At 35.1% G+C, this 13,051-nt stretch overlaps 2 protein-coding genes across 2 annotated transcripts in view; one reads left to right on the top strand and one right to left on the bottom strand.

Moving 5' to 3' along the window:
* Positions 1-13,051, bottom strand: part of LOC147845543 (uncharacterized) — a 261,502-nt gene that overhangs the window by 76,640 nt on the left and 171,811 nt on the right. The gene's annotated exons all lie outside the window — the stretch shown is intronic.
* The window catches only part of plppr2a (phospholipid phosphatase related 2a), a gene marked incomplete at its 5' end in the record, with an annotated part of 62,932 nt that overhangs the window by 27,816 nt on the left and 22,065 nt on the right, over positions 1-13,051 (top strand). Inside the window, 1 exon segment of the mRNA NM_200456.1 lies at positions 2,012-2,200. Within this exon segment, the coding sequence (NP_956750.1) occupies positions 2,012-2,200 (189 nt within the window).

Here is a 13,051-nt window from a genome sequence, read left to right on the forward strand (position 1 = left end):
TTACAGTATTGTACATGTGAACAAATTTGTCATGTACAAAAAAGCCTTTTTTAGAGGTGTTTTGACAGATTAGCGTTGGAGCTAAACTGTGCAGGACACCGGCCCTCCAGGACCGGGTTTGCCCACCCCTGAGCCACCGTACAAGAAAATGAGGCATAGATTCATCCTATTAGCCATATATATATATATATATATATATATATATATATATATATATATATATATATATATATATATATATAGAGAGAGAGAGAGAGAGAGAGAGAGAGAGAGAGAGAGAGAGAGAGAGAGAGATAGTAACAAGTCATGGTACACCTGAGCTCAAACAAACCTTATCATCGTCTAGATTCACAGCCACAAAGAACAAAATCTGCCGTGTCCAGTTGTTGTTTACGAGGCTGTATAAAAGCATGAGCAGTTTCAATTTTAAAGTTGAGCTTGCGTGTGCTTGCCGCGTGTCTAAATTTGAAATAACAAACTCCTTGAGCTGATCATAATAGCGTGCGCATGATTATTGAAGTGCTTCTGACATCTGATCCTTTCAGAAATGGACAAATGCCATATTGAAGTGCGAAAAACAAAGGAGCAAATGATTCTTTCAGCAACCTAAGACATGAACAAACTGCCATGTTTAACTATGAACATCACCTTTCTGACTTTTATGAACTGGGAATGAAGGATTTGCTTTCAAACAAGAGGTTACATGTGCTGGTGAAGATTAATGAGGCAGATGAGACGTTTGCACTGACTGTGGACTATATTGTGTGTTGTTTTGAACCCAAATAAGAACTAAATGTATGCCGTGTGTAGTTCATCTGTAAGTGATGACATATCAGAGACTGTAATGAAGCTGTATGTGCTCATATATGCAGCATTTATTTGTTTATTTTACATAATCACAGACGTTACAGTAGGCTATTTTGCCCTATCATTGATCTGCAGTTATAATCAAATCATGTTCATAGAAAAGTTAGTAATGAACATTGATACACAAGTATTTATGTGTATAAAGCATCTGTTTTGTGAGAAGTGCTTCTCATATGATGTGAACTACCCCTACAGCTTTAATGTAGACATTTCCTTGCACGAGAATGAAGTCGACTGAAACTTTCTGTTGTACACCACGCCCACCAAAAGGGTACCATTGGAAAGTCTGATAAAGGGGACCCATACCGAATACCATACAATACCAAACCATATCACTCAGTGGAAACAAGCCAATAGTAGTCTACTCAACAGTAAGACACTTTTGTGTCTGTTAGTTTATATATATATGGTGGTAATGGCCATATTGATATATAACCACAAATTAATGTGATTAACACCGCCACCCAAAAAGCGCAGTAATCTAAATAGCAATATAATACAAATAATAAGAACAATATAAAATATTTTTTTCTTCAGAGTTGCCAATAAAAGTATTCAAATAAATTACATTAAATATTAAAGTATGTTTTGCAGTACAGTAAGCACAAGGGTAGCCTTTATCATTTCAGTTTTTCATGTTTCTTTGAACTACATTTCCAAATTCACCTTGTTTCTACACTATACTGTCCATCATTTTGGGTTTACCAGAGAGCACATCAGAAGTCGTTGGCTGTTTGTTAGTTTCAGAGGTGATCTTTGTAATTTTCAAGGATGAATGAGGAGGATAATGAGGCTTGAATGAAGGCGAGCTCGTTGTGAGAGTCGCTAACGAGCGCGTTCACACCCTCCTTGCGTTTCACACACATCCAAAATGTCACTAACGCGCGCACGAACACACTCACACACCGAGCCAATTTGTGTCTCCTCGGATTCCAGTTCACGCTGTTTTTCTCCACATCTTTTCCCCGTTTTTCCGCCGTGTTCGCGCGCGCTCTGAGGAACAGCATGTAACACTGTCAGGATCACGACGCCTGTGTGTATGTGTGTGATTGTGTGTGCCCGTGTGGTTTATGCGGTCGCACGCGCGCTGTGGCGGAGCGTCTTCTGCACTAGTAATAAAGCGTGGATCATGTTTTATTTTCAGCTGGTGATCATGGCAGGCACCGTGCTCATGGCGTACTACTTTGAATACACGGACACCTTCCCCGTGCACATCCAGGGCTTCTTCTGCTTCGACAAGGCGTTCTCCAAACCGTACCCGGGACCGGATGAGACCAGCAACGTGCCGCCGGTGCTCGTGTACTCGCTGATAGCTGCTATTCCCACTATAACCGTGAGTAAAACACTTCATTTCTATGAGAGCGTGAGGAGAGTGAGAACTTCAGCATCGTGTGTGTGTGTGTGTGTGTGTGTGTGTGTGTCTCAAAAAAGGTTATGTTTGTTTATGGATATATTGTTTTAAAATGCTTGTTATCAGATTATTGTTGCCTTTTTTTAGTTTTATGGTTGTAAAAATGATTAAAACAGTGTATTTTACTCGTTTGTTTTTCTTTATTTATTTTTTACTTTTAATCTTAACACTGGGATGTAAATGTGATGAATTCTAATATACATGTAGTGACAAATTAATACCAAAAATAAGATTGTTAGGTCAAAAATAATAAAAAGTCATCTGAAAAATGGTCACTAAACAAATCATCTATATCGTTACTGAATTTGTAACACATTTGAGGCTGTTATAAATAATTTAGCCAAGAACAGGTTTGGGTCATAATTTATGCTAAAAATAAAGGGACAAATATATGTGAAATTTTATGCCAGTAATGTTATGTTTCTTTTTTCATATTTTAGTATTTTTATTTCAATGTACTTTTTATTTGCATTTGTTTATTATATGTTTAAAACGAACATATATGTTTATTATATTTACAATTATATTCTTATATCTACACTGGAAAGAAATGCAGGGTTCCACACACTTCATTCATGTTGTCCCAACAGAAATCGATTAAGTTAACTTAACACTTTTAAGAAATTTATGTGGATTGAACATAAAAAATAAGTTGTCCCAATGAAATTTCAAGAATTGTGTTGCTACAGCTCAAAGTAGTTTGAACAAGTAAAAAAAAAAACATTTTGAGTGTGTTTACCGTGAAAAACCCTCAAAATATAAATAAATAAATAAATAAATAAATATAATAATAACAAACGTCTATCATAATTCTCATTACAATAATGTGGGAAAAATCTTTATTGTGGCTTAGATGTACTTTAAATAGTAATAGTAATAAATAATGATGATCAAAAATAATAGGAAAGTATTAAATGTACTTTAAATAAAAGCAGCAATAAAATATAATTAATCATCATATTCCTTAAAGTGTTTATTTTTTATTATAGCAAAATAAAAAAACATTTTCTTTAATAATATATATTTTAATAAAATACATTATTTATTTATTTATTTATTTATTTATTTATTTATTTATTTAAATTAGAGTTTTTAGGAAAGGTCTGGTCATATTTTAATAATCTAAATTTCATAGTAAATTGTTGTCATGGCAATAATATTACTAATATTATTAATATTTTTTTTTAAATTCTGTTTTAAAAAAATCATTTAGATTTCAGCATTAAACAAAAAAACAAACAAAATTCACACAGATGTTTTGAAGAGTGACATTTTAATATTACTTAAACTATATGCACAGACTAATGACAAATAAAGTTGTAGACAACAGCAAGATCTCTCTTGTTTCTCTCAGCACTTTAATTACCTCACCAAGAAAAAACATTTTTGCATTGCATTTCTTAACTCCTAATGTCACTAACACACTCAATGCATTTTTCTTCAACACATCCCATAATTTCTAAAATATTAGCCTCTACCAAATGGTTGATATGTCAGTTTATGGTAAAAGTACCGGACTTAATACATATACTAGGAAAAATCAGAATATATGAAGTGTAAGCCCAATTTACTTAAAAACATATTTAAAAAAAAACAATTTTTGTATACTAAATCATCTTTATTTTTTAAAGTATGCCATAAAATATTTCAGCTTCTGATTTAACATGCTTTATTGTTGATGTTTTTTAACATGTAGTAGTGCAACAGGATATTTTCTTTGAATTTTTATTTTTTATTTTTTTGTAAACCAGCAATGCTGTGTGTGAGAACCATTTTTTAAAACAGTCATTCTCTAGATGACAGTCATTATTTGAAACAGTCGAACATGGTCAACCGTTTGGTTGAGAAGGTGGTTAAAGGATTTAATTACGTCAAGAGGGCTTTTTTGTCTAATGGTTCAGATTTGTTCAGTTTATAAAGCATTGTGTTTTGTTAAAGCACAAAACTCTTTCATAAATCAGTCAGAGATTTCAATATGAGCCTATAAAATTAAAACTAAATCCCAAACTGAGATTTAAAACAGAGTTATTGTTTATTAACTGTGAATCAAATGAGCAAAATTATTAAAGTTAATTCCTCAATCAATGTTAATTAAAGGGGTAGTTCACCCCAAAAAAGAATATTTCCTCAATATTTACTCCCACTCAAGCAGTTCAAAACTATCTTTCTTCTGTTGAACACAAAACAATATATACTGAAGAATGTTGGAGAAAAGCAGCCATTGACATCCAGAGTGGGAATAATAAACACTGAAGCCAATAGCTGTTTTCCTCCAGCATTCTTCAGCATATTGTTTTATGTGTTCATCAGAGGAAGGAGCTCAAACAGGAATGAATAAATGGTGGATTTTGTCATTTTTGGGTCAACTGCCCCTCTAAAACAAGCTTCAGAATGACAATGTTATTCTCCATATTTTAAAAACTTTGATGCAACTTATTTATTAGATAAACTATAGAAATCTTAAGGTGCAACACACCCATAAGGAAATCATGGAGGAGCATCAGAGGCTAACGCTCAAGTGAGTGAGATGTCCAGTATGGAAGGTGCTGGTTTAGCTGGTGTCTCCCTGCCCCGTTGTGAACCGGAGGCAGCAGATTGTGGGACCACATGGATGTGCCTCCCTCTGCCAGAGCCGCGTGTGCTTCTGCTAGTGTGTGTGTATGCATGTGTTTTAGGGCAGCAGTAGATCTGTGTGTGTGTGTGTACATGAGCTGTCGGAGCCAAAACACGATCACACATAAAGTACAGCCAATTCAAGATGAGGCTGAGAGACGCATGAAATGGAGGACTTCTGTTAGATTGAGAAATGAGAGAATGTATGAGGAATCAAGCAAGGCATAGTGGGATAGAAACTCAGGCAGAGACTCATTTACAGGTGTTGTGATGGCTGGCAGGGGAGATGATTTGAGAAAGGGAATAAACTGTGCATCATCTGCTGCTTTTATCTACGTATAAGTACACGACTACTTTCCACCCAGATTTTCTTTATTATGATTATTATTATTATTGGGGTTGTTGTTGTTGTTGTTTTTTTGTTTGTTCAGATTTGCGTAATTAGCTTAAAGGGCACCTATGGTAAAAAATCTACTTTTCAAGCTGTTTGGACAGATCTGTGTGTTGGTATAGTGTATAGACCGTCATACTGGGGTGATATGAACACACCCAGTCCTTTTTTTTAATTTAACTACAAAAAAAAGGGTCGGCCAATTGGAGCTGTTTTCAAATCGATCGCACCATTACGTAGGTGTGCGATTCCCCCGCCCACCGAATTGATTGACAGCTGCGCGCATTAACATGTTCCGGTTGTCGCGTGTATATGTCAACAAGACCAGGCAGACATACGCAAAGCAACCGGGAATAAAAGGTCTGTTCTGTTCGCTAGGATCAGCAATCATCATCAAATGTGATTAAGAGTAAGTTTCACATGTTTAAAGTGTTTTAAAACAGAGTATGTGTGTAATTAATTACAGCATTTTACTTCAGCTTTACTTCATCAGCACAGCCGCGTGTCAGAACAATTATAAAAGAAGACGCTTCAATCCCGGTTTGTGGAAGTTAAATCAGGTTTATTTTGTACATTAGCATAACAGATATCCACACTTGAGGTCAGCCTTAACTAGGCTAAGCGCGCTCTGTCTGTCTGTCTGCCTGCCTGTGTGTGTGTGTGTGTGTGTGTGTGTGTGTGTGTGTGTGTGTGTGTGTGTGTGTGTGTGTGTGTGTGTGTGTGTGCGCGTGCGTGCGTTAACTTTGTAACAATATTGTGTGTGACTCATCAATGCAACTTCACAATACTGATTAGTAAAGGTTAGTTCTTACTGTAGTATCTCACAAACGCTACGTGAGACCTCCTTCCTTTAAGTCTGTCTGTTGTCTGACGCAGCTGAGGGAGGAGATTAAAGCACGTGGGAAGGCATGTAGAAACAGTAGGCGGGCAGAACTCGGCTTAAAGGCGCAGTACGACAAAACCACCCCCTGCTGGAAATCAGTATAAAACAGCATCTTGTAAAAGGTATAATGAAAAATCTGATGGGTATTTTGATCTGAAACTTTATATACACATTCTAGAGACGCAAAAGACTTATATTAAATCTGAAAAAAGGGGTAACCTAGGTGCCCTTTAACTAACCCAATCAAGCCTTTAAATGTCACTTTAGGCTGAATACTCGTATCTTGAAGAATATCTAGTGAAATATTATACTGTCATCATGAAATCAGAAATTAGAATTTACTTATTAAAGCGAACGTGTTCAGAAATAATGAATAATTCTGACTTCAACTTTACATACACAATAGCAGTCAAGGACGTGTTTGAGTTTATTTAGGTTTAGGTTCACTTGATGTCACGCAGCTCACTGGCATCAGCTTGTCTTGAATGGCCCACAACCAATGAAATGAAGTGTTCATCCAAAAGCAGACACGGCTGCCCTTGGGTGACGTGACATCAGTTGTCAGCATCCAACACAGACTCATCATCCGTGTTAACAGTGTGCATGTCAGCGTGTTGCCATGATGTTCACAATGGCCTGAACTCCTGAAGGTCATATTCAATTTTTGTAAGGGGCTTGCCACAGTCTCAGAGGGAGGCAAGACGTCCAGATCAGGGGCCTCAGACTCTTTAATTAAACTCATCCATCATTAGACATGTCTTTAAAAGTGCCATATACACTAAGAAATAAAGGTACTAAAGCTGTCACTGAGGCCGTTTCTTTTCAAACAGCAAACTTTTGTACCCTACTGGTAGGGATGTCCAGATCCAATCACATTATCAGCAGTGGTGTAAAGTAACTAATTACAAACACTCAAATGACTGTAATTGAGTAGTTTTTCTCAGAAATTGTAATTTAGTTAGTAGTTTTAAAAATGTGTACTTATACTTTTCCTTGAGTAAATTTTTAGTGCAGTATCTGTACTTTTACTCCACTACTTTCCTTCAACCTGCAGTTACTACTATATTTTTTCTTGTTGATGGGGATTAGAAAAATCAGTCCTGTAATTCCTGTCCAATCAAATCACATCAATAAGATCTACCTCAAAATTGCATCATAAAGATCTACCTCAAGACATGTGCACTTTACATTGCAGCAAACTGTTTGGAAGCATTAAGTGTTAGGGGTGTAATGATTTATCGTTGTACGATTTATTGCGATGCAAAAATGTCACAATATGCATCGTGGCGTTATGACGATTTGATTACGATATGACGTCCGTTTTCTCTTATTAGTTGAGCTGTTTGCACGTGAGCTACGTTCCACCTGCTGTCGCACGTGAGTTCAGATTGCAGCAGCAGTAATGTTAGCAGACCAAGATGAGTGGAGCTGAAATAGAGGATGGCCCATCCTCTCAAAATCAGACGTCTGGCAACATTTCGGTTGTCCAGTCATTGCTTTAGACTTGTCCACTTTTTGACACGCATACTGGGTCAAACATAGCCGAAGTTTTAAAGTCTTCACAGTGATTTACATACTTTGCACAGCGACATGGATACCTCCTAATGGTGTTGAAAGAGTCACATACTGTATTTATAAGGTACAATTCACCCTAAAATATCATTCTGTCTTCCTATAATGATGTATTGGCGGCCGCAAAATTACACATGACGTGAGCTGACCGTGAGCTGTTATAACAGAGGGCGGACTATGATAGACAAGCGCGTGCGTCTGCTTCAGTGAACAGAACCTGCAGGTTGTGACTAACAGGTAATAAAGTAGTAAACAACATTCAGTTTTTGGAACAGAGTGATCGTTCAGGAGCCGCGTGGGAAGTATGAACGGCAGTGGAAATGAAACCGAAAGCGTGCACATTATTAAAATAATCATATCGCATTTTAGAGTTATGATTACGACGAGGATGAACTCATTTGAGTACAGAGGTACATAAAAATGCACGTCAACATGATACACTTGATAGTGCCGACATCAGCGACGCCAAAGAAATAGTAAACTTGCCTAAACTGCTGAAAAGAGCCACAACTGTCCTGTGTAATGAAAAGACGGCCACCCTGTCACTCATTATGCCCAACATGAAGACAGCCATCCATAAAAACCTCGTAGACAGATACACATAAGTTCAGGATTATTTTATAGAACTGCTGATTACCTGGAAATGAAGATTGCACACACAAAAAACGCAAGTGACCAAGCAAAGCCTTAAGCTCTTACTGTTAAATTCAATTGAATTGAATCATTTCAATAATATTTTATAAGAAGTTTTTAAATTGTTTTATTTTTTAGAGACAGTCCTGTTTAATTTATTTTCTTAAAGAAGGTTCAGTTTAACAAGTTGAAACAAAATAAATACATAAAAAATAGTTTACTTGGTAATTAAATAAAAAAAATATATATAAAAAATAATTTATAAAAAATAATTTTCAATTTTTATTCCAAATATCGTGATACATATCGAATCGTGAACATTATATCGTGATACACATTGTATCGTGAGCTGAGTGTATCGTTACACCCCTAGTGTCCAAGAAGATGTTTAAAATCTTTACACGCATTGACCCAGAGACTGTTTAGATCAGGGATGCCCCAACACAGTCCTGGAGGGCAGATGTCCTGCAGATTTTAGCTCCAACTTGCCTCAACACACCTGCACGGATGTTTCTAGAAAGCCTAGTATGAGATCGATTAGCTAGCCCAGGTGCGTCTAATTGGGATTGGAACTAAACTTTGCAGGACACCGGCCCTCCAGGACTGAGTATGGGCACCCCTGGTTTAGATGCATGTCACTGATGAGAAGATGATGGATATTTACAGTATGATGACCGAAATGGCCTTAAACACCCAGCAGGCACAAGACGTCAACATGCCGTCAGATTGAAATTGTACCCTAACATCATGGAAACGCTGCATTTTGTTTAGAAATGAAAATCCGGTTTACATCAGAACTCAACGTCAGCCCGATGTCAATGTCCAACGTCCAATCTAAAACCAACCAAATATCAATGTCTAATGATGTTACAGCTTGACGTTGTGTCGACGTTACCACTATGACGTCTATCATATGTTGAACTTTGATTGCTATAACTGATGATTAAATGTCAGTATTTGACATCAATAGGATGTTGGTTTAAGATGTTGGCTCGACTTTGGATTTTGGTCACTTTCCAACACAAACTAAAATCAACCAAATATCAACGTCATTTGATGTCATTATTTTACATGAAAATAATGTTGTCCTTAGACGCTGGCTAGACATTAAATTTTGGTCATCTGACATATCGACCTAAATCTAACCTAATATCAGCATCTCATGACATTGTGTGCCTGCTTGGCACTAACTAAATGCCCTACAAAATGTTACGTTTACACACACATCCACAAATTACATGTCAATGCATCAACTTTTACCAGCATAATGCTCACTACTCACTACTCATGAGTACTTTTAAAAGGGCTACTTTTTACTCCTACTTTGAGTAATATTTACAACAGGTGCTTTTACTCTACCCACACTACATTTTTAGGCAAGTAATGGTACTTTTACTTAAGTAGGCTTTTACAGTACTCTTTCCACCACTGATCATCAGAAATCAGGCCCGATCACGCGGTTTCAGACTCAATTGGAATTGAAAGTTATTTCCCAATCAGGACTCGAATATATATGTACATTATTTTTTACACATCTATAGTTATGTGGTGGCACAGAGTTAGACATCTTTCTTGACTTTACACAGAAATAGCAACGCGTGCGCCATGACATCACTTTGTTGCAGAGACGCTATTGGTTAAATGTCGGCAAAGTAGAACATGGAAGCAGCTTGAAGCAGAAAGAGCAAGTATGTCTGCGGTCTAGAGGTATTATTAAAGTTGATGAACTTGTGAAACTGTAGGATATGTAAACTTGTGATTGCCTCCCGTATATTTTAAGAGATGCTATTTGTTTTTACATTTAGATTATTTTTGTATTTATTGTTGCACTAAAGTCCAATAGTGAAGAATTGATGTTGATTTTTGATTGCTCAAGCTACCTCACAGAAGTGTTCTGTTTGTTAATAGAGATGTTGGATGTTAAGGTGGTTTAATTTCAAGTCAATGGCACCTTTAGAAATATGTTTTCTAAAAAAAATAGTGACGTGTTGAATTTATGTATATATATATATATATATATATATATATATATATATATATATATATATATATATATATATATATACATACGTATATATATATATATATATATATATATATATATATATATATATATATATATGCATATATTCAACACGTCACTATTTTTCTTAGAAAACATATTTCTAAAGGTGCCATTGACTTGAAATTAAACCACCTTAAACCATTAAACCATATATATATATATATATATATATATATATATATATATATATATATATATATATATATATATATATATATGTATATATGTATATATGTATATATTTATTTATATACATGTATAAATACATATATATACATATATATATATATATATATATATATATGTATAAATACATATATATACATATATATATATATATATATATATATATATATATATATATATATATATATATATATATATGTATATATATGTATTTATACATGTATATAAATAAATATATACATATATATATATATATATATATATATATATATATATATATATATACACATATGTATATATATATACATATATATATATATATATATATATATATATATATATATATATATATATATATATATGTATATATATATATATATATATATATATACATATATATATACATATATATATATATATATATATATACATATACATATATATATATAAATATATACACACATATATATATATATATACACACACATATATACACAAATTATATATATATACACACATATATACACAAATTATATATACATATATACATAATTAAAGTTAAAACTGAATGTGATGATTAATAGTCTAGCCTATTTGAGCCTTCAGAAGAGCATGTAACACATCAAATAATGACTTTTCAGAGTATGAAAGAGTGTTCACAGTTCTGATGATTAATTTGGAGGGAATGTGAGAACTGGAGACTGTTAGTATGAGTGATACAGACTGATGAAAGAAAGTCGGAGATAAACACTTTCTCCGTCAAGATCTTTACAGAGCATGATCAAAAGAGCTGAACTCTTAATGCTGAAAAGATGTCGTAAAGAAGCAGTTCAGAATGAATCGGGTTCTGCTCCAAAAGACCTTTTCAAAAGCTGCTGGTGTTTTAGGTGAGCTTTGTTTTTTGAAAATGTGAAAGCCTGAAATCTGTGACCTAGTTATAATCAGATGGTGCTGCTGTTATTGAAGTGTTTTTTTTTCTTTTGGCACTTAAAGTACAAAGTAAATTATAATATCCAGTTGTAACAGCCAAAATGTAAAAAGTGGCACTAAAGTATTGAATTGTGTAATATATAAGGGTCATGACACCCCCCACATTCGGTTCAAGTCTACCTCAGAATTTTTCAAAAAATGCATCATAATGGGCGTGGAGCTCCGCGATCAGAGGCAGGAGTGGGCGTGGCCAGCAGAGCAAGGGAGAAGGAGGGGAGTGAACAACTGTTGTCAGTCGGCTCACAAAATGAGACAAACCGTGAGGAGATTTTAAAATGCAAAGAAATAAACAGTAATTTAATGCCCTACTACATTTGTCATGCGTTATTTCATATACACAACCACAATTTATATCATTATAAAGATTATCATGTTCATATAAACACTTTAAATGAGGACTTTTCCCTCAATCCCTGGGTCTGAATGCAGACTCATTGCAGCAGGTCTCTTGCCCTGTCTTTTTTAACCATTTGCCCTGCTGGTAATTTAGTGGATTTAGGCAAACAGGAGCACGGCGATGTGTTTAAATGTCAACGAACTTCACTGATAGAGGACAAAGTCCGCCATACTCATACTGTCTCCCGACAAAAATGCTTGCTGCACACTAACAGCTTTGCTGTATCGGCCCTAACAGGATCATGGGGAAAAACATACAACAAACCCCATGGATCATGGAAACAAACACATACGACCCTTCACGAACAGCTGAATACTGTGTGCCGTGGGTTCGTGGAAGAGGTCTTACCCAGTCATCAACATAGGGTCTCACAGCTTGGCACTGGCAGGTCTGCCTTGCCTTCGGTAAGCACGTGCAGTCATGAATAATTAAGACACTGGCTCTAGTCATAGGAAAAGAAAACGCCGCTATGAATAATAAGGAGAAACCGACATGTAATCTTTGCACTTGCAGTTTTGTGCTACGTCACCAATTTTGATCCTGCCCCAAAAATCATTTTAAACCCGGAAGATGAAATCAGCTGACAAAAGCTCTAAATTATCCAGTTTTCCTACTATTAAAGCTGACAGGTGCTAACATTGTCTTAAATGATGCTCAACACACACAAATCTGTTAAAATCTCAGAAAAAAGTACTCGAGGGTTTCTTGAACCTCTAAGGTAGCAGTTTTGTTTTGTATGTTTATCAGTGGTGAAAAGAGTACTGAAAAATCATACTCAAGTAAAAGAACAATTACTTGCCCAAAAATAGTGTAGTGCCCAAAAAATGTAGTGCGAGTAAAAGTATCTGTTGTAAATATTACTCAAAACATGAGTAAAAGTAGGCCTTTAAAAGTACTTAATTCTAGTGAGTTTTACACTGTGAAAGGTTTGTGCACGTGTGTGAAAACGTAACATTCTGTAGTGTATTTAGTGATAGCTTAGGGCCCTTCAGTCATCATTAGGGTGATTGCGTGTGAAGATCTTCTTGGACATTTTCCAAACA

This window comes from Danio rerio, chromosome 3 (genome assembly GCF_052040795.2).
Source record: "Danio rerio strain M-AB ecotype USA chromosome 3, GRCz13ab, whole genome shotgun sequence".
NCBI classification, from domain to species: domain Eukaryota; kingdom Metazoa; phylum Chordata; class Actinopteri; order Cypriniformes; family Danionidae; genus Danio; species Danio rerio.